General features: G+C 42.9%; 1 protein-coding gene across 1 annotated transcript in view; it reads right to left on the minus strand.

The window, feature by feature from the left end:
- Positions 1-4,236: 4,236 nt before the first annotated feature.
- Positions 4,237-19,679, minus strand: part of MYRIP (myosin VIIA and Rab interacting protein) — a 194,283-nt gene continuing 178,840 nt past the window's right edge. Inside the window, exons 13-17 of the mRNA XM_004377307.2 lie at positions 15,858-16,019; positions 11,870-11,974; positions 11,696-11,756; positions 7,513-7,631; positions 4,237-4,387 (exon numbers count right to left, since the gene is read on the minus strand). Coding sequence (XP_004377364.1) covers positions 4,355-4,387; positions 7,513-7,631; positions 11,696-11,756; positions 11,870-11,974; positions 15,858-16,019 — 480 coding nt within the window. The 3' untranslated portion in view covers positions 4,237-4,354. The remainder of the gene's footprint in view (positions 4,388-7,512; positions 7,632-11,695; positions 11,757-11,869; positions 11,975-15,857; positions 16,020-19,679) is intronic.

Here is a 19,679-nt window from a genome sequence, read left to right on the forward strand (position 1 = left end):
CAGAGACCTGCCTCGGAGAGTTGTATAACTGAGTTAATGTACAAGGACACAGCAGTGCCTAGCGCTTGGCTGGTGTTTGGTGAATCAGATTGCCTTTCCTTCTCCTGTTAAAAAATGGAATGTTTTCCCAGCTTCGTCCTGGGTTTCTAATTTGAATCACAAAACTAGGGGCCCCAGCAGCCACTGGGGCTTGTGCTTGGTGGGTTTCTGTGTCTTACTGTCTTCTGATATTCCGCCCCCAAGCTGCCCTGCGCTGGCAAAGCCCCCCACGCACGGAGCCCGCACGCTGCACTGCTTGCCTGCCGTGATGTCTGCAGCGTGAGTTTTTGTAAGTGAACATTTTCTACTACATCCTGTTACTGTCTCCACCCACAACACACACTTAAAAAAATATTTTTACCTCGTGCCACATGACATTGCTGGCTGGGGTTGTCACTCAGTGAAAGACACATTCTCTCAAATTTCTTTCCCCAGCAGCACAGTGAGAGGCAGCCCTTCTTTTACGCGAGAAGGAGGAAAGGGCTGGGCTCTAGAGTCTGACAGAGCTTGGTTTGAGTCCCAGCTCTCCTGCTCCCAAGCTGTGTGGCCTGGTACAAGTCACTTACTTCTCCAAGCATCCATTGCCTTATCTGATACGAGGACTAGGATGAGTGGACTTCGCACACAGGAGAGGGTAGTTTGCTATGTTTCACTATGTGGCGTATCCTAGGTGCAGGTGGAAGCTCTTAAGATAAGGTGGTTCCCTCCCCCTTTCTCCTAGGTCAGAGGTTCTCAAATTGTGGTCACTGCATCAGCAGCATCCATATCACCTGAAAGCTTGTTAGAAATGTAAATTCTTGGGTCCCATTCCAGACACACTGAATGAGAAACTTTGGGGTGAGGTCCAGCAATCTGTAGCTTAACAAGTCCTCCAGGTGACTCTGTGGCATGCTCAAGTTTGAGAACTGTGCAGGGCCACCAGGCAGAGCAGGCTCTTGGCTTCTGTATTTCCACTCACTCGGTCATTTCAGGTTAGTGGGCAGTTCCTACTCCTATTTGGGGATGGCAGGGGCCAGTGGCTTGCTTGAGTGCTCTGGGCAGGCCGGCCTCAGAGGCTCAACAACTCCACTGAGCCTGCAAGACTCTGGGGGTCACAGTCCTGCTTCCTGCTCAGCTACATAGTCCCCACAGAGGTGGGCAGGGGGCTTCTCCACTGATGTCCGGGTTCACCTCCAGGGTCTAGTGTTTTCCAGCCTCAGCACTATTGACATTTTGGGCCAGATAGTTCTTGTTAACTGTTGTAGAGGCTGTCCTGTGAACTGTAGGATGTATAGCAGCATCCCTGGTCCCTATCTACAAGATGCCAGTAGCACCCTGAGAACCACTGGTCTCACTTGAGTGGAGGTGTACCATACTCGTTGCTGTTGAGTTGATTCCAACTCACGGCGACCCCAGTGTTACAGAGTAGAACTGCTCCGTAGGGTTTTCTTGGTTGTAATCTGTATAGAAGCAGATTGCCAGGCCTTTCTTCTGTGGTACTGCTGGGTGGCTTCAAACTGCCAAGCTCCAGGTTAGTAGTACAGTGTAGACCGTTTGCGCCACCTCAGAACCTTTGAGTGGAGGTTGTTGTCTGGTGCAGTTGATTCTATGCTGACTCATAGCAACCCCAAGTGACAGAGTAGAACTACCCATAGGGTTTTCTTGGCTGTAATCTTTACTGGAGCAGATTGCTAGGTCTTTCTCCCATAGAGCCATTGGGTGGGTTCGAACTACCAAACTTGGTTAGCAGCAGAGTGCTTAACTGTTCGTGCCACCAGGGCTCTGCTGAGTGGAGGTCCCATCCATTGACTCGTAACAACCTTACAGGATAGAGTAGAACTGCCCCATGGGGTTTCCAAGGCTGTAAATCTTTACGGAAGCAGACTGCCACATCTTTCTCCTGTGGAGCAGCTCGTGGGTTTGAACCTCCAACCTTGTGATTAGCATCCAAGCGCTTTAACCACTGCACCGCCAGGGCTCCACTGAGGGGAGGTAGTCACTGGGAAATTCTGGGTCTCAGGAGCCCTGCAGTGGAGAGGAGAGTGGTGTGACTGGAAGGAATGTGAGTGGTGGAGGCAACAGTGGCTTTGAGTCTGGGCCCCTCCAGTTTACTGGCCGTGTGGCCTCCTTCTCTATCCCCTCCTCACTTTCAGTCTTCCCTAAGCAAAAACTCACACACCCACACACCGTATTTTCATAAATGATCTTTACTTCTTTATCATTTCTCTTGACAGTAATTCTTGGCAATGTGCATATAACATGAAGGCAAGCATAACTTTCAGAAGTCATCAAAGATATTGTTCTACCGTCCTCATTTTCTTAAACCATTAAAATATTTTCATTTATAAAAATTAATCTAAATATAAATATTGACACTAAAGATCAAAATCACTTGCTGACAAAATAATTCTTCTGGAGCTATAACATATGCTTATGGTTTTTAATAGTAAATTAAATCTTTGCACTTATTTGGCACAAGGAAATCTTTATAAAAATTCAAATGCCACAGAGCAGGCTTCTTTTTTTTTTTTTTTTTTTTGCAAGGCTTACACAGTACACATTTCTGTCAAAGAAAATGAGTATTTTAACACTGTAACACAACACAACAATAGTTGCTTTTCATGCCTCGTAAAGAAAACGTTCTATTGGGAACTCAGATCTTTTTTGTTGTGTTGTTTTAAAATTTGTTTTTGTTTGTTTTGCTTTGAATTACACCAACAGAACAAAAAGCCAAAGATTTACTTGATTTCAAACGAGTCATTTCTGTTGGATAACACATACACAGCATCGGCAAGGAGTATTACTGGAAGACAGGTAGTCTCCCATCAGGAATGGATCATAACACACGTGTTTTGGCAGCAGCTCAAGTCTGAATATGTGCATAGCAGTGAAAGAATGCAGAGGTCGAAAACAACTCAGGGTGATGCTTTGTGAGGCAATCCAATTACAATTAGCTTACGGTGTGACTTTTGGCAAATTAATCTCTCTGGTCCCCAGTTTCCATATCTGAAAAATGGGGATACCTACCGAGTAGGGTTGCTATAAGGATTAAAATGAGAAGAACACTACCTCGTCCAGAGCGGGCACTCCACAAGGCAGCCAGACCATTCCCCTTCCTCCTACCTTTTGCCTTCCTTCCTCAGATTCAGGCTATCTCACAGCAAGCATAGTAAAATCTTGCTAATGCCCAATGAACTGAGCAAAATTCCAGTTTCATTTGCTTTTATAAACACACTCTAAATAGTCACGCATTTGAAACAGACCATAGAGTTCATGTCAACTCTTGTGTCCATTACATTTCACAGTTTGTCCTCACTTTGTTGATACCTGTAAGTTTTCTAGGCTATTCCTTAGACAGTTTTTATTTTTAATGGCATTTGCTACTTTGCTGAATGTTTCTTGGGAAATAAGTTTTGGAGGACAGAGATTCTCTCACATGGTTATCCTCTGCAATAACTCATTCACCTAGACCTCAGGTAGATACAGTCATTGCTAAATGGCATCATGCGGTTTTTGGACAGCGTCCTACAGGTGAACCAATGGTGGCCTTTCTCAAACTCCTTTCTCCTTTAGAATGGGGACACTCTCAGGAACTCCATGGAAAAACCATAATTTCTCAACGAGCTATTGTTTCAGATATAGACCTGAGGTCAGGGACGAGGCCATGGTAGCTTTTGGGCATGGCATGGTGAAGTCATGGTCTTCCACTCTGTGGTTTGTGACCATGGTAGTGTGGTGGGCTAGGGGGTTAGTGGGAAGGAGGTTCCTGGAGAGAGACCTGCATCCTTGATTGTTGAGCACTTTCCAAACTAGACTGCCTCTAGTCTCATTACAGGGGCATTTTTGCTTTTTTTTTTTTTTTTTAAATAAGCATTTGCAAGACAATGATGCTTCCGAGAGATTAGTAAACACTGGTGATGGACATGATAATCCCCACCTCAACAATTTTCCTTTGGACAAATTGTTGACATGTAATTCTAGTTGAATCAGAGGGATTGGCAAAAATAAAAGATCTAAAAGACAACACACAGTAGCAAAGCGAACAGGGAAAAGATGCATTTTTCTAACATGGAGCTATGTTGTTGGAAGCCAGCGTCTTGGTTTTCTGTCTTGGATTCCCCTGGGAGCCTAAGGCAGAGAGTGGGCAAGACCAAAATGCTGAAGTCCGGGCTGCCTTCTGGGTGAGGTATCAGGACAGCCCCGTGCAAAGGCGACTGCGGCTTCCCCAGGCCCTCTCCTCAGGTGGAAACCCGTGCAGTATTCCATGGCTGTTGGGTCAAGGCACTGTCGTGTACGGCTGGAGGCAGTGCGTCACTGGCGGTGGAGTTCCATGGCGCTAATACATCACAGCAGACTCCAGAGTGGGCTCCTGAGGGGACATGTCGAGTACACTGCCATCACCTACTTGGCAAAGGCAAGACTAGGCAATTACAATGTTTACTGCTTTTTATAGTATAAAAGGAATGCACTCTCATTGACCATTTATATATTTCACAACGTTCAAAAAGTGATATTATTTTTTACACATACTTCTTATTTCTTCTGAAATTTGTTTTGGTATATGGCATAAGGTAATTATTTGATTCCCTTCTACCAGCAGGCCACTTTTCCTAGTATTTTCTTTTAAAATAATACGTAAAGTACTAGTATGTAATGCTTTATAAAAAAAAAACATATAGCACATTCTTATATCTGCTTGTATCTATTTCTGAGCCTTCTATTCTAATCCATTAATCCATCAATTTCTTTACAGCATTTACTTTACTTTAAAATAGATGAGGAAAATCACTTTAATTTTGCAAAACGCTTTTATCTATTTTTTCCTATTTATTCTTATATAAACTTTAGTTTAAAAGAAAATTCAGTGGAGATTTTGAAGTGAATTGGATTAAACTATAAATTAATTTAGAAAGAAATCAGTTATTCATGTGATTTATTCATCAAGATTGCAGCCTTGGCAACCCTATGAGGCACTTCTACTCTGTCCTATAAGGTTGCTATAAGTTGGAATCGACTTGATGGCAATGAGTTTGGTTTTTTTGGTTATCCCAGTATCAGAGGTATCCTTGCGTTCTTGTAAAATCTACCTGGTAACTTATTATTTAATGTTCTGCTACGTGGAACTGGCTAATAGTTTGTTCAGTATGTCCCACCTCTCTGAACAACTGGTGTGGTTTGCATGTGCGGTGGTTTGGGTGAGTCTGTGCATTTGCCTGTGTGTGTGTGGGCTCGGGGGTCACACCAGGTTTTGGTAGTTGGGGTTACAAGAGCTTCACAACACGAATCGTCAGTTTTCAATGTTTTATGCTCTGGAAAACTTTCTATAGCGTGAGAATTAACTGTTCCTTAAAATCAGCAAAACCATCTGGTCCATCAGAATCTTTTTTTGATGGTCTAATAAAATTTTCAGTTTCTTATTTCTAAGTCTGTTTTTAATGATGTTCTTATTTGCTCATAATTTTTATTAGAATTAATATTTTAAAATTTATTAGCACAGTTATACATCATATTATATATAAACAGATATTTTTATGTCTTTATTATAATCTCTTATTTTTATTTTAGTTTTCATCGATTTGATTTATAAGAAAATTTTTATTTTATTTTATTCCAAAGAAATAACCCTTGGATTTATTATCATTTTTTATCATCTTTCTGTGTTTAATTAATTGAGTTTTGCATTTATCTTTAATATCTTGAATTCAATGTCTAGTTCATTTGCTTTTCTTCTTCCTTGTTTAATACGAAAATAAATTTAATGCTATGATTTGACTCAGTGTAGTTTTATATGTATCCCGTTTGTTTTCTTACATGTAATGTTTTCATTTTTGCAGTACTCCATGGATTTGCCTTTTTCTCTACTCAGCAGTGTGAGTGTTAAAATGTGCAAATCCACAGACTGCTTAGTGAATGAAAATACCACATATATCAAAACCAACAGGATGTGATATTTAAATTTAAAAGTCAATAAAATTTAGAAATCATTTCTTTCAACCCAGTAGCCACATTTCAAGTGTTAAATAGCCACATGTGGCCAGTGGCCACCATACTCGGCATTGTGGATACAGAACATTTCCATCACTGCAGAAAGTTCTATTGGACATTGCTGTTGTACATTATTTTTGGCATTTCAGTCACAGAGGGTAGTTTTCTGGAATTCGAGGTTTTCTTTGTGAGCTGGCATAAAATCAATTTTTATAAAAGATCCATTGATGCGTGGAAAGAAAGTCAATCTTCTATAAAGTATAAAATTAGATACACATCTCAATGAACGTTTAATAACCACACTATTCAAATTCTCTAATTGGTACTAATCGCTGGTCTCCTTGGGCTGACAAAGGCTGATCAGGGAGTTTTAAAGTCACCTACCATGGCATGATTACAATGGGGTAGCTCTACTGTTTGCCAAATAAAAACAAGCTCATGACTCCCCTATCTTAATTTCATCAGCATCGCAACGCCCCCTTTCCTCGTGTTCTCTGAATGCTTCTTGTCTTGCATTCTATTTTGTTTAAAAGTAATATTTTTCTATCTTCTCTTTTTTGTTTGCATTTCCTTAATAAATATCGTCCATTCTTTCATTTTTAACCTTTCTGTGTCACTTATTTGTAACAGATTCCTTCCCCGGCCATAGTGGTCCGCCCTTTTAGTTTGATAATGCATCTTTTTAGCTCTCTGAAGTAATGGCCAGGAGCAAGGCGATTGGGCTTTGAAAGGCCGGTGGTAATGGCTAACTAATGAAGGAGACATTGCCAAAAAGAGACGTAGTAAAACCTGTACTTCAAAAACGCATGCCCACCATTATCCGGTGCTTCTGTGCTCATGGCAGGGACAACAGGGGAGTGAGAGTAGGGGAGGGAGGGATAAGTGGGGCACAAAAGACAACAGAATACATTTGTCCTTGCTTAGAACTTGTCACTCCAGACACGGTCTGCTCTCAGCATACCTGGCATCACTGAGAAGATCACCACTGAATATGGTAGCGGTATCAAGCATTTGCCAATATTCTGTAGCATATGTTAGTGTTCCAGCAACCAATCCGTTAGTCGTCTCTATATGATCTCCAGAGTTTGTGCAAATTATCTACTGCCCCTTCCTTTGCTACGTTTAGGGGCTGCTGCTGACTTTGTTCAGAAACACAGCAAGTAATGAATGGCTAAGTAAGACATTTAAGGAAGAGTGAATATGGATTGAAAGCAGAATAAAAACTCTTACATTTCAACCAGGTTAGACTCCTGTGTACCTATTTTTATTTCTCTTACATGGAGCCTGGTTTCTACAAGGAGGTGGAGACATAATAGAGAGGATGTATCCATGTATCAAAGGGGCTAGCAATGGCAGGCAAAGTATTAGCCACCTCCCTTAGAAGCCCCCCACCCCTAATCCAACAGATGCTTCTTGGGTTCTGCTGGCAGAGATATAAAAGAAAGGGCTACCAAATGGAGGTACAACCAACAGTGACAGTGAGGTCATTAAGACAGAGATGACACTTACCATCAAATCCTCGGTGGTGCTTCTCCTTTCCGCAGTCCTGTTTGTTGAGGAGCCTTGGAGATGGAAGTTGCGGTTAAACGTTTGAATGGCGGTCACTGAAGATGCCTCATTTTTTTCAGCTAAAAGGAAAGAAATGGCAGTAAGTGTTACCCAGGAGCTGGACCGACTGTTGAGGATAAAAGACCAGGTGGGCAGGTTGCCTAGATTTTTGTGCCAGACTTGGCTTCTCATTCCTGTGCATAGGTCTCACTGTAGAACCTTTTTATTTTGTATTTATTTTTATGATGGACTAAATAAGTGAAGGCATTGTTGGTGGCTTTCTGGGAAAAGGGTAGCTCAGAGCTCATTCAATACAGTCTGTAAATCCTCATTTACAATCCTGAAATGTAAAAGGCTCTAAAAACTGCCAACTTTCGTAACTTTGGAGCCAAAACTCGTCTGATGGCAAAACCTGACCTGAACTGGCTTGTGGCTGTTTAAAGTCCTGACATGAGTGACTGTGAACACTGTTATCCTTTGCTGCAGGGGTATTAACATGTCTGATTATCAGACGCTCCCTACTATAGGATTAAATTGTGTCCCCTCAAAATATATGCTGGAATCCTAACCCCTACACTTGTTATGTTAATGAGGCCCATATCAGTGTAGGCTCTGTCTTAAGCCCTTCACTTTTGAGATATAAAAGAAGCAGATCCGGCACAGAAACAAGCAAGCATAAATGGGGAAAGACAGGTGCCACCTGGAGATCTCCAAGGAACTCTGAGAAGAAAGCTAGAGAGGCTGAAAAAGGATTTCCCCCAGAGCAGACAGAGAGCCTTCCCCTAGAACTGGTGCCCTCAGTTTGGATTTCTAGCCTCCTAAACGGTGAGAAAATAAATCTCTGTTTGTTAAAGCCACCAACTTGTGATATTTCTGTTATAGCAGCACTAGATAAATAAGATACACACCAGACACCATGGGGAGTGTTATGAAATATACAGTACATGTATCATATTACCTTTCTAAAATCCAAAAAATTCATATGGACCCACAGTTTTCAACTAAGGGATTGTGAACGTGTAATAAATTTTAACTGTATAGGGTTTGCAGAATATAAAGGAGGTGTTATGGACTGAATTGTATCCCCAGAATTGTGTGTTGTAAATCCAAACCTCTATGCTTGTGGTCATAATCTCATCTGGGAACGGGTTTTGTTATGTTAATGAGGCAAGATTAGTGTAGGGTGTGTTTTGAGTCCATTTCTTTTGAGATATAGAAGAGATTAAACAAGCAAGCAGAGATGGAGTAAGACAGATGCCAAGACGTATGGAGATCTCCAAGGAACCAGGAAGCAGAAGATGAAGAGACAAGGACCTTCTTCCAGAGCCCACAGAGAGAGAAAGCCTTTCCCTAAAGCTGGTGCTTTATAACTAAGCACTTGACTACGACAGAATTTGGTACTGGAAAAGTAGGGTGCTGCTCTAACAGATACCTAAAATATGGAAAAGGTTTTGGAATTGGGTAATAGGTAGAGGCTGGAAGAGTTTCAAGGTGCCTAATAGTAAAAGCCTAGATTGTCTTGAAGACACTGTTGGTAGAATTATCGATGTCAAAGGCAATTCTGGTGGGGGCTCAGAAGGAAGTGAGGAGAGGTATAGAGAAAGTTACTATGACTTAGAGAATACATATGGTGCCAGCAACAGGGTGTTGCTAGAAATGTGGATGTTAAATGTGCTTCTGGTGAGGCTTTAACAGCGAATGATAAACATGTGATTGGACAATGGAGGAAGTCCAATGCCTTTTATACAGTGGCAAAGAACTTGTCTGAATTATGTTCCAGTGTTTGGTGGAAGGTAGAACTTGTAAGTGATGAACTTGGATATCTGGCTAATTTCTAAGCAAGATCTTAAAGGGGCTGCATGGTTTCTTCTTGCTGCTTATAGTAAAACGTGAGAGGAAAGAGATGGACTTAAAAATGAACTGTGCAAAATGAAAACAGAACTTAAAGATGTGGAAAATTCTGTTATACAAAGTAAGGACATGTGTCTTAGAATGTTCACCAAGGACGTGTCTACACAATCTTTTGTTAAAGAGATTAAGCCTATGACTGATGGATCTAATCAACAACCACAGCAGAAAACCTATCAGCTTAGAATGAAGTGGACAGAGAAAGAATGAGAAGAAAGAAAGCCATCTGTCTCTTGGAATTAATTATACAGGCAGGAAACAGCTAAAGGAGCTACATCTGTTGCCCTCCAAGAAAAGAAAAGGACCATCCCTGGAGCAGCTCAGAGATCAGAAGAACTATTGGAAGCACAGGAAGCAGGGCCCTCTCAGTTTCAAAGGACAGGGCCACGGTGTCCTGGATCTCAAAGGGTGGCGCCGCAGCTTCCTAGGAACCAAGTCGGTTCCGGAGTGTGGGGCTGCAGTTAAGGTGTGCCAGGGGGATGGAGCTGCTGCCCAAAGTTGAAGGGATGGGGCTGCCATACCCAAGGGGCAGAAGAACAGGGCCTGCTGGGGTCAAGGGGGTAGGGTAGCCACTCTGATGGACTAGGAGAATGGGACTGCCCAAAGCCAAGCGAGCAGAGTTGCCATCCCAGAGGGCTTGGAAGGTGGAGCTGAAGCCCAGGGCCAAAGGGCCTCCACCCGGAATCCAGACAGCACGGCCAACACCCAGAGTCTGGAGGGTGGGGCCATTTCCCAGATGGTCTCAGAGAACAGAGAATTATTTTCAAACCCTGACAGCTAATGTAAATTGTTTCTGCTGGGTTTTGGACTTGCTGGGTGCCTGTTACCCCTCTTTCCCCCCAATTTCTCCCATTTGTAACAGAAATGTCTACCTTGTGCCTGTTCCACCATTGTAATTCGGAAACAGATAACTTGTAATCAAGATTTCACAGGTTCATAGATGAAAACAAATTTTACCCCAGGATAGAATATGCCTAAAGTCTAACTCACGTTTGATTTAAATGATTCAGAAGATAAGATTTTGGACTCGGAGTTCATTAACGGCTTTTGGGATGATATGATAGAGTGGATGTGGTTTGCATGTGGCAAGGACATGAATATTTGGGGTCCAAAGGGTAGAATGTTATGGGTTGAACTGTATCCCCCAAAATATGTGTTGTAAGTCCTAACCTCTACACCTATGGTTATAATCCCATCTGGGAATGGGTTGTCTTTGTCATGTTATTGAGGTAGGATTAGTGTAGGGTGTGTTTTGAGTCAATTTCTTTTGCAATATTAAAGAGATTAAACAAGCAAGCAGAGATGGAGTAGGACAGATGCCAAGACACATGGAGATCTCCAAGGAACCAGGAAGCAGAAGCTGAAGAGACAAGGACCTTCCTCCAGAGCCGACAGAGAAAAGTCTTCCCCTTAAGCCAGTACTTGGAATTCAGACTTCTAGCCCCCTAAACTGTGAGAAAATAAATTCCTGTCTGTTAAGCCACCCACTTGTGGTATTCTGTTACAGCACTAGTAGATAACTAACACAGGAGGCATTCAATGAATGGCAGAACCAAGACTCAAATTCCCATCTTCTGACTCTTCGTTACTCAAATTTGTAAATCTAGATTTCTAGTTTGGCATTATCATATGTGGCTTTTGAATCCAGGAAAACTGTTGAAAATGTCCCTTGGATAAGAGTTACATGACTGGCATTGTGGGATTCCCTTCTAGGTTGGACACTGGCAGATGTTTCTGTTGCCTTGCCCACATGTCCCTGATAGTCACTATTCCAGCACATACTGCCAGCAGCCTACTGCAGGCACTGCCGCCCTCTGTTCCATGTTTCTCTTGGCCCATGCATAGGACAGGTCAGAAGTACCAGAGAGTCGACGACCCTGGGATTAACTCTCAGCCAGTGATGGATAGGAGTTGGATAAATACCCCAGCTTCTTACCCTTTGGGCAGGAACTCTGAGGTGCAGTAACCTATTAATTAAAGAATCCTGTATTGACTTAATTTCCTTCCCTGAATCATTTCTCTCCTTCCCTACCAGTGTGTCCTGGAATCACTTCCCAAATAAACTATTCACACTCACATCTTTGTCCCAGGGTCTGCTTCTGGGGACCCAAACCCAGATATACTACCCACAATAGCAATTCTGGGTGAGACCTTCCCGTATGATTAGACTCAGACCTCTGGGTTACTCAGAGTAAATGAATTCTTCAGTGGCTTTTTGATTTTCATTTAAACATACCTTTCACTGGTGGAGCAGGCAGTTTCCTCCTCTGCTGCCTTGATGTGTCTATGGTTTGTACCTACAAATAGAACACAGTGGTCAATACCCCTTCACAAAGCCAAAAGATAGTCTACCTTCTGAATTTTCCAGGTGGCTCAGTATACCAGCAGACAGAGTGAGGGACAAACGCACCTGGTTCTTTTGCTTCTGATCCCGTTTTCTTGTGAGGCGCACACATGGTGCTATGTTTAATCCTGCAATGGTCAGGGCTGAAATCCGGCTCTCAATATCGGAAATCTTAATAAAGCACAAAGTCAGGATCGGTGGGGAGAAAGTACAGAAGGGGAGAATCTTCATTAAATGTGTTATGAATCTATAAAGGACAAATGCTTTGATATATGCTCACTCCGTCCTTCCATCCTTCCATCCATCATCCATCCATCCATCCATCCATCCGTCCATCTGTCCATTCAACTTCTACCAGGCACTTCTCTAGCTATTAAAACTGCTTCCAGGAAAGAATGTGGGCGTCTAATACACACAGTTGCAACTGACTGACGAAAGCTTAGCCTGCATCCTTTCTCAGATGCTTGTGCGATTCATTGGTTTATAAAATAAAATACTGGCTTTCTTTGTAAATATGTAGTTTGTATAGGCATGCTGACAGCATTGTCAGAGTACACCTGGTGATAAATGGAAGCCTAGTACACCATGGGGACTTGGTTCCAGGTCACCTGGTTCAGGATTGGGGTGAAGGGAGTGGTCAGGGGTAGCTTCCACAGGAGGCAACACTTGAATTGAGCTTTGCAGAGTGTCTTAGTTATCTAGTGCTGTTATAACAGAAATACCAGCAGTAGATGACTCTGACGAACATAAATTTTTTCTCTCACAGTCTAGGAGGCTAGAAGCCCAAATTCAGGGAGCCTGCTCCACAGGAAGGCTTTCTCTCTCTGTCAATTCTGAGAGAAGGTCCTTGTCATCAATCTTCCCCTGGTCTAGCAGCTTCTCAGCACAGGGACCCCGGATCCAAAGGATGTACTCTGCTCCTGGCACTTCTTTCTCGGTGGTATGAGGTCCCTCTCCTCTCTGCTTGATTCTCTTTTTTATATCTCAAAAGAGATTGACTCAACCTAATCCTGTTTTAGTTTTGCCTCAGGACATAAGTGCCTCTAATTCTGCCTCATTAACATCATAGAGGTCAGGATTTACAACACATCGGATAATCCATCAGATCACAAAATGGAGGACAACCACACAATACTGGGAGTCATGGCCTAACCAAGTTGATACCTATTTTTGGGAGACACAATCCAATCCACAACATACGGCAAATAGAATTTATAGGTCCTGCTTCCTTCTTCTATGACCGCACGGATCCAAAAGCACAGCACCGGGATTTAGGAGGGAGGTCTAGCGGCTCCCATTTCAAATCTGTCTCTGCCATTAAGAGGCCAAGTGGCCTTGAGAAACTCCCTTCCTTCTCTGGCATCAGTTTCCTCATCTGTAACATGTGAAGGTCAAAGCAGAACTCAGATTTCTTCCCAACAGTCTCAAGGCAGATATAGAAAGCAAGAGCCTGCTCTGCGCCAGGAAAGAACCCTCTTCCCTCCTCTGTCCCTAGGGTTGAAGAAGGCACAGCCCCTGACCTTAGAAAACGGACAGGCACAGAGCTAAGTGCTTTAAATATACGCGCTCATTTATGCCTTAAAATAACCCTACGAGGTAGGTACCCTCCTTTTGGTTTTGCAGATGAGGAAACTGTGGCTCAGAGGGATAGTGATACACCAAACATCTTACATCTGTCGATCTGGGGCAGAGCTTGGCATTAACTCCAGTGCACATACTCTTGCAACACTGCCACATTCTCAGAGGTCTGGACAGCGCATAGCATAAGGGACACTGGAAGGGGCAGGAAAAGGCTAGCACAGTCAAGGGGAGAGGTGGGGCTCACAGCCGTCCTCCTGAGATGGCACAGCCTGAGTGTTGCTAGGCATCAACAGTGTAACCTGAAGATGGGTCTAGCAGCCAAAGTGTGTCCCCCACCTCCCTCACCAGGGTCTATATGCCTCCTCTACCCCTCCCTCAACTATTTTGTGCCGCTCAAGACAAATTCTGCTGTCATTTTTTGAGGCCTTCTTTGGACAAACCCTACTGGGATAGGTGCTATAGGGGATGCAGAGAGCAGAGAGTTGAAGGGTCATGAGATATGTGAGATGTCCCCCCACCCTCCTCGTTAGCCAGAAACGGAGGAGGGTAGTTGAAGGCGAAGTCTGTGGCAGCTGGTGAAAGAACGCAGGCTAAAACTGCTTGGCGGCTGGCCCTCAGAAGGGGCCACTGTGAAGCCCCTGCCCTTTACTGGCCCCCAGATGCCTTCCTGTTCTTGACTCCTCAAGTTTCACGTTGAGAGTTGCATTCCTTTGTTTTATAGACCAATAAATTGCAAAAGCCTCTGAGAAAGCTTGCAGGCTAAGCTTTCATCAATCATTTGCAACTATGTGGATTAGATGCTCACATTCTTTCCTGGAAGCATTTTTAATGGACAGCCTTGCTCAGAGGGCCCTGGGACACAGGCCAATGGGAAGCAAGCTGCTGACCTCCTGATTTTGCTGACTCACAGGCTCTGGAATAAGAAGGGGTTAATATTTCAAAGTTTTCATCCATAGGGCAAAGGACAAAGAAAGAGGAAAGGAAACTACAGGGGGCTGATGTTGCCTGTATTTTTTGTCTCTATATGCAATTATATCCCAACTCATTCCTAAGACTGCATGTCCAATGACCTCTACACTTGCTAGAAGGGGATGGCTGATTTGGCTGAGTTTCCTAGGAGCCAAAGCAAAGAGATCAAGTGTAGGACTCCATGTCTGTAAGAGGAAGACTAAGTATTCAGAAGGATAGCTTTTCCTGTTATGAAGAGTTAAGAGAGCCTCTCCCCAGGAATGCTCATAGAGACAACCTTGCGTGACGCAGTGGACAGCATCCTCAGCACTCTCCCCATGGGTCATCCTGCAATCTCCTTTAGCACTGGGCAATGGCATCCTGCCCGGAAGGTAAACTCCAAGTTCATAGCGCTCCTAGATCCTGGTTTAATCCAAGTTCACAATTTAGTGCATCTACCCTCCTCAGTTGGTACTTCCTACCATCCTGCAGGAAACTTTCTGTGAGAACTTTTGTGAGACTAAGCTTTGGATAAGAACAGGCAACGGGGAATCTGAGGCTTCAATCTCTGGCAGGAACTGGCAGTACTGGGTGGGGGGGTATCCGTGTTGATAAAGGCCCCCCTGATGAGGCCATCAGGAGTCCTGGTGGCACAGTGGTTAAGTGTTTGGCTGCTAACCAAAAGGTCGGCAGTTTGAATCCACCAGCCACTCCTTGGAAACCCTATGGGGCAGTTCTACTCTGTCCTGTAGGGTCGCTATGAGTTGGAATTGACTTGACAGCAACAGGTTTGGTTTTTCGGTTTTTGGTTGAGGCAATCCACAAAGCTGAAAGGCTGGGTTGACAACCTCCCATGCAAATCAAGATGTCTTATGAAGGTGAGAGTTTGAGAACCAATGGCTTAGCCTATGGTCAATTCTGAACCGACAGTCACAGACCAAGTGGGATTCATAAAAACTGCAAACAGGTGTCTTCACAAAGTTATAGAAACTAATCAGTTCTGAAACAGCCACCTTAAATCCTGCCTGCTCCTCATGTAAAATATTGGCCTGAGAAATCTACGCTTCTATTTTCATTCACTCATTCAACTCATTTTTATCAAGTACCAAACCTGTGTCAGGTATCGTGCTAGTCACAGCTAGAGAGACATAGTCTTGTCCTCGCGGAGCTTTTAGTCTGCAGTGGGGGAAAGTGACATCGAAGAAGTCATCAACAGTGTGGTAAGAGTTGGGGAAGGATGGTCTTGGGGTGGAATTGGAAACCTAGATAGCAGGGAAACTTACCAAGGGGTCAGGGAATTTGTCAAAATGGAAACTGACATAGAGCTTTAAAGGGAAGTCCGATAGACTAGGAAGACTACAATTTTGGGGAGAAGATCATTGCATTTTTAAAAAGGAAGAGATTAGCTGGAATTCACCTGGAAGGACCATATCCATATATGGTTTGAAGCAGTTCCTGTGGAAAATAAGGCTCGTTCTTCTTTTGCCCTCTGGGCTCCTGTCTGAGCAGAGAGGAAGGTTCTTACCTGGACCTCAGCATGGTGAACCTGGGCTGCAGCTGTGGCTACCTGGTCCTCCAGATCCGCCAGTTCGGTCTCATCAGTGCCACTGTGGATGCAGCGAGCGGCATCCTCCAGCTCATTGAGCTGACCCTCTAGTCCATACACGGTGCCTGCTGCCAGGTACACCTGCAGAGAAGAGTGCAGCCTTGGGGCACATGTCTGTGGACCCAGGACTGGTGGGACCATCGCAGGGGACCCTGGTAACTCAAGTGAGTGAGAGAAAACTGGGCTCAACACTGGGAGACAAATATGGGGATCTCACTCCCCTATTGATAAACTTTCTTTGCACTTAAATGGTAGCATGAGGTCTTACCCCCCACCTCACTATCAATCATACCCCTTCCAATTTATCTGCAAGGAGAAACAATGATAAAATAGTACAAAATACATGGTAACAGCTACATAAATTGTGAGTGTTATTTATCCAGTGACTGTAAAGAACATTCCACAATATCAAGACAGAAGGTAGAAGGGGAAAAAAAGATTGGGTTTTTACAATAAACATTTCAGTTGGCATTTAGTAATTGAAAAAATTCAGAAAATATGAAAGAGGTGAAATCAAATTAAAATAATTACAAATTTTGAGTGAGTAATTTCTGATTAATTAACTTCCGCTTGATTTAAACAAGTTAAGAGAATTAAAATGAACCTGAAGTTTGTAGTAGAAACATTTTTATTTCATAGAAAATAGTGTGATGTTAAAAGAAGCATGTCAAATCTATTTCTCTGTCAACTGGGCCATTTTATTTTGAGAGCTATTGAAAATTAGAGAGCAAATCAGATAAAGGGGGGTAATTTGTGATAAAGGAAAAGAAATATTTTAACCTATAAGTTTGTAAGGTAATTCCCATGAAAGGGGGCACACAAAGTGAAATGAGTGGAATAATTCAGATTAAGGGATGCTGGACAAGGTAAATGAAACAAATGCTTCCTCGGCTTAATCAATAATGTGACAAAATAACCCACAACACGAGGAACGAGACAGATCTAAAAAAGTTAACTGACTCAAAGAGAAGTTCTTGAGGTTTAATGTACATAAAGTTCTAACAATGTAATCACAGCAATTCCAAGCCGATCTGGATGAAACACATGGCCAGGTCTTTAACAGTTCCTTTAACTAGAGTTAAAAATGTAACAGAGTTGAGGATGAGCCACAGCTTATGCACCTAAGTCCTAGACATCTTCTGCACTGAGCGATGCTGAGCATTGGTGAGGAGTGGAAAGAACCCTGGGACACTCTTACTCTGTCAATCCCTCGGCACGATTCACGCATCTGCGTTAAAACTGGCAATTTTGTGGCCTCCATGAACTACTACCTCCCTTGCCATGAGACCAGAAGAAATGAATGGTGCCTGGCTGCCTTTACTGAACATTTTGATTAGGGACCCAGTAGCTGGATCTTGATCAAAAGGAGGAAAATTGTGGAACAGAATTTCAAATTCTTATTGGAAACTGACTTACTGGACACACTGACTGGAGGAACCCCCAAATCTATTGCCTGGAAACAACTTTTAAACTTTGAAGTGAAACTATACCATGAAGTCATCTTTAAACAACATTTTAGCTCAATAAATAATGTCTGCCTTGAGCACTGCATCCTTTTAAAGAATTAAATCTATGAGATCAAAGTGATAACAGTAACTCTAAAGCACATATGAGAACTTTCAGGAGCAAGGAGAGTCTAAGTTAATGGTAGTGAAACAATCTGGCCAGGGGTAGTGAGAATGGTGACAGTGTGAAGAACGTAACCACAGTCGATGATTGTACATGTAAAGATTACTGATGGAGTGTATTTTTTGTGTGTGTACTTTCACACACAGGAAAAAGAAACCCTGCAATTTTACAAAACATTTCTAAGTGAAGCAAAGGCAGGTGCAGGAAGCTGTGTGGTTTGATGCAAATAAACCCGACTGTGGCTCACCAGGCACAATTAGTTTGGTGATGGAAGCCTCCAGAGTGACTGACAACATGCTGGACGGCACCTTAAAGGACTCATCGATCACACGGGGGCTGGGGGCTGGCAATGGCCATATTCCAGTGTGCTTTTGGTTTCTTTATCATATGCTGAGAATTACAGAACTTCTGTTTCTAAAACATTTTAACAATTATAGCCATTTATTTGTTGTCTTCAAAATAAGAAACAGTTCTTTATTGTTCATCATATGAAAGAAATGATGAACATTTCAAAGCTATTTGAGTGGAGAAACTATTCCAAAAAATATCTCTGAAAATTTTGAAGTTGAAAACCTTCTCTTCAGAAGGGAAGAAAAATCGAGGTGGGAGGAGGAGAGATGAAAAGAGAGAGAAAGGCAGTTTAGATATTACACTTTTCCCTATCCACGCCAAAAAAAAAAATTATTTTGATAAGATAATTTAAAATATAAACTTATAGTTTTACACAATGAAACAAAATTTGGAATTATTATTTAAGTAAAGTGAATAATTTAAGTGTGGCAATGGTTAAACATAACTTGAGATAATTTTGATCTCAGAACCTTGATTTTACCAGAAACATGCAAAGCTCAACATCATCGCACCCTCTGACTGTGTTAACCTGATAGCATCTCACTGCTTACATCTCCAACATGGTCATCTGCTGATGTTCCTTGTTCTTTTCTGCCAAGACAAAGCTCTATGAAATAGCTCTAAGCCCCCAGCAAGGACAGAATGTTCATCTCTTACTCTGTTGTGTTCCCTAAAAACCTGCTTTCCTGGCATCAGAGGGAAGCGGAGATTCAGTGGTCTGGCAGCGACACTTGCTGAACAGGGAATATGGCCAAACCCACAGCACCTAACGGACTGGAGGGGGGTGCTAGATGGTGGTGATGACGATCACGGTGATGATGGTCAAGACGGCATCTACTCTGCCCTGGGACGCCATGATACTTAACCTTGGTTGGAAGGTATGACGTTTTACATTTTAGACTTTAACTTACAGGACTATAATTGTTGTTATAGATGCTCATGATATTGGCTCTGTTGTTGGCTTGAAATAACAAAAATTAACATGCTATTTAATGAAAATCGTGTTCTCACCTTAAAAAAAATGACCCATTTAAAAATGTTAACCTGCAATTGCTCGCTTAGTTAAGGTCCATTTTGGAGAGACCTATGGTTACCATGTCCCAGTAATCTGTATCTTCCCCAAACTCTAGTCACCAATGACTATGACCCCACTGAGTGGCTTCTGTTTCAAGAAGTCTTTCTCAAAGTGGTTCCAAGGATGACAATAGTTGTTTCATTAAGAAAAGACTTTGTGGTCAAATAGAGTTCTTTACTACAGGTCTCCCCAGCATCTTTAACATGTTAATAAGTATCTCAATTTTCCTAGAAACAGCATATAGATTCTTCAAACTTATTTGACCTTGGAGCATCTTGCTGGACTTAGGTTCCACGAAATATACTTTCGGGGACTAAGGTTAGACGATAACTGATCGTCCTTCTTTTCTTGCTCTCTGAGGGCTGAGAACCACCTGAGTTACCATGACCACACCCAGGAGTTCTCGTGCCGCTCGCCCTCCTGTGCTGTGGGGCTGTTACAAGAGCCTTGAGAGCCAGGACAAACGTCCTGTGCCCGGTCCTGAATTCTCTCGCAGAGCCAGGCTCCCTGGGAGCCAGTTCCATTGTGTCTACTGTGTTGTGTACTATGTGGACAAACATTTGGTGTTGCCTAGAGTTCTGTGGTAGAGGTAAAAGGAAAATTGGGACAGTCTCTCCACTGCCTCTGGGGGTGGCAATTCGGGGTATAGCAGACTGCCTCTGTCATTTAGCAAAGATGAGAATGAG

The sequence above is a fragment of the Trichechus manatus genome, unplaced genomic scaffold (genome assembly GCF_000243295.1).
Source record: "Trichechus manatus latirostris isolate Lorelei unplaced genomic scaffold, TriManLat1.0 scaffold00049, whole genome shotgun sequence".
Lineage (NCBI taxonomy): Eukaryota > Metazoa > Chordata > Mammalia > Sirenia > Trichechidae > Trichechus > Trichechus manatus.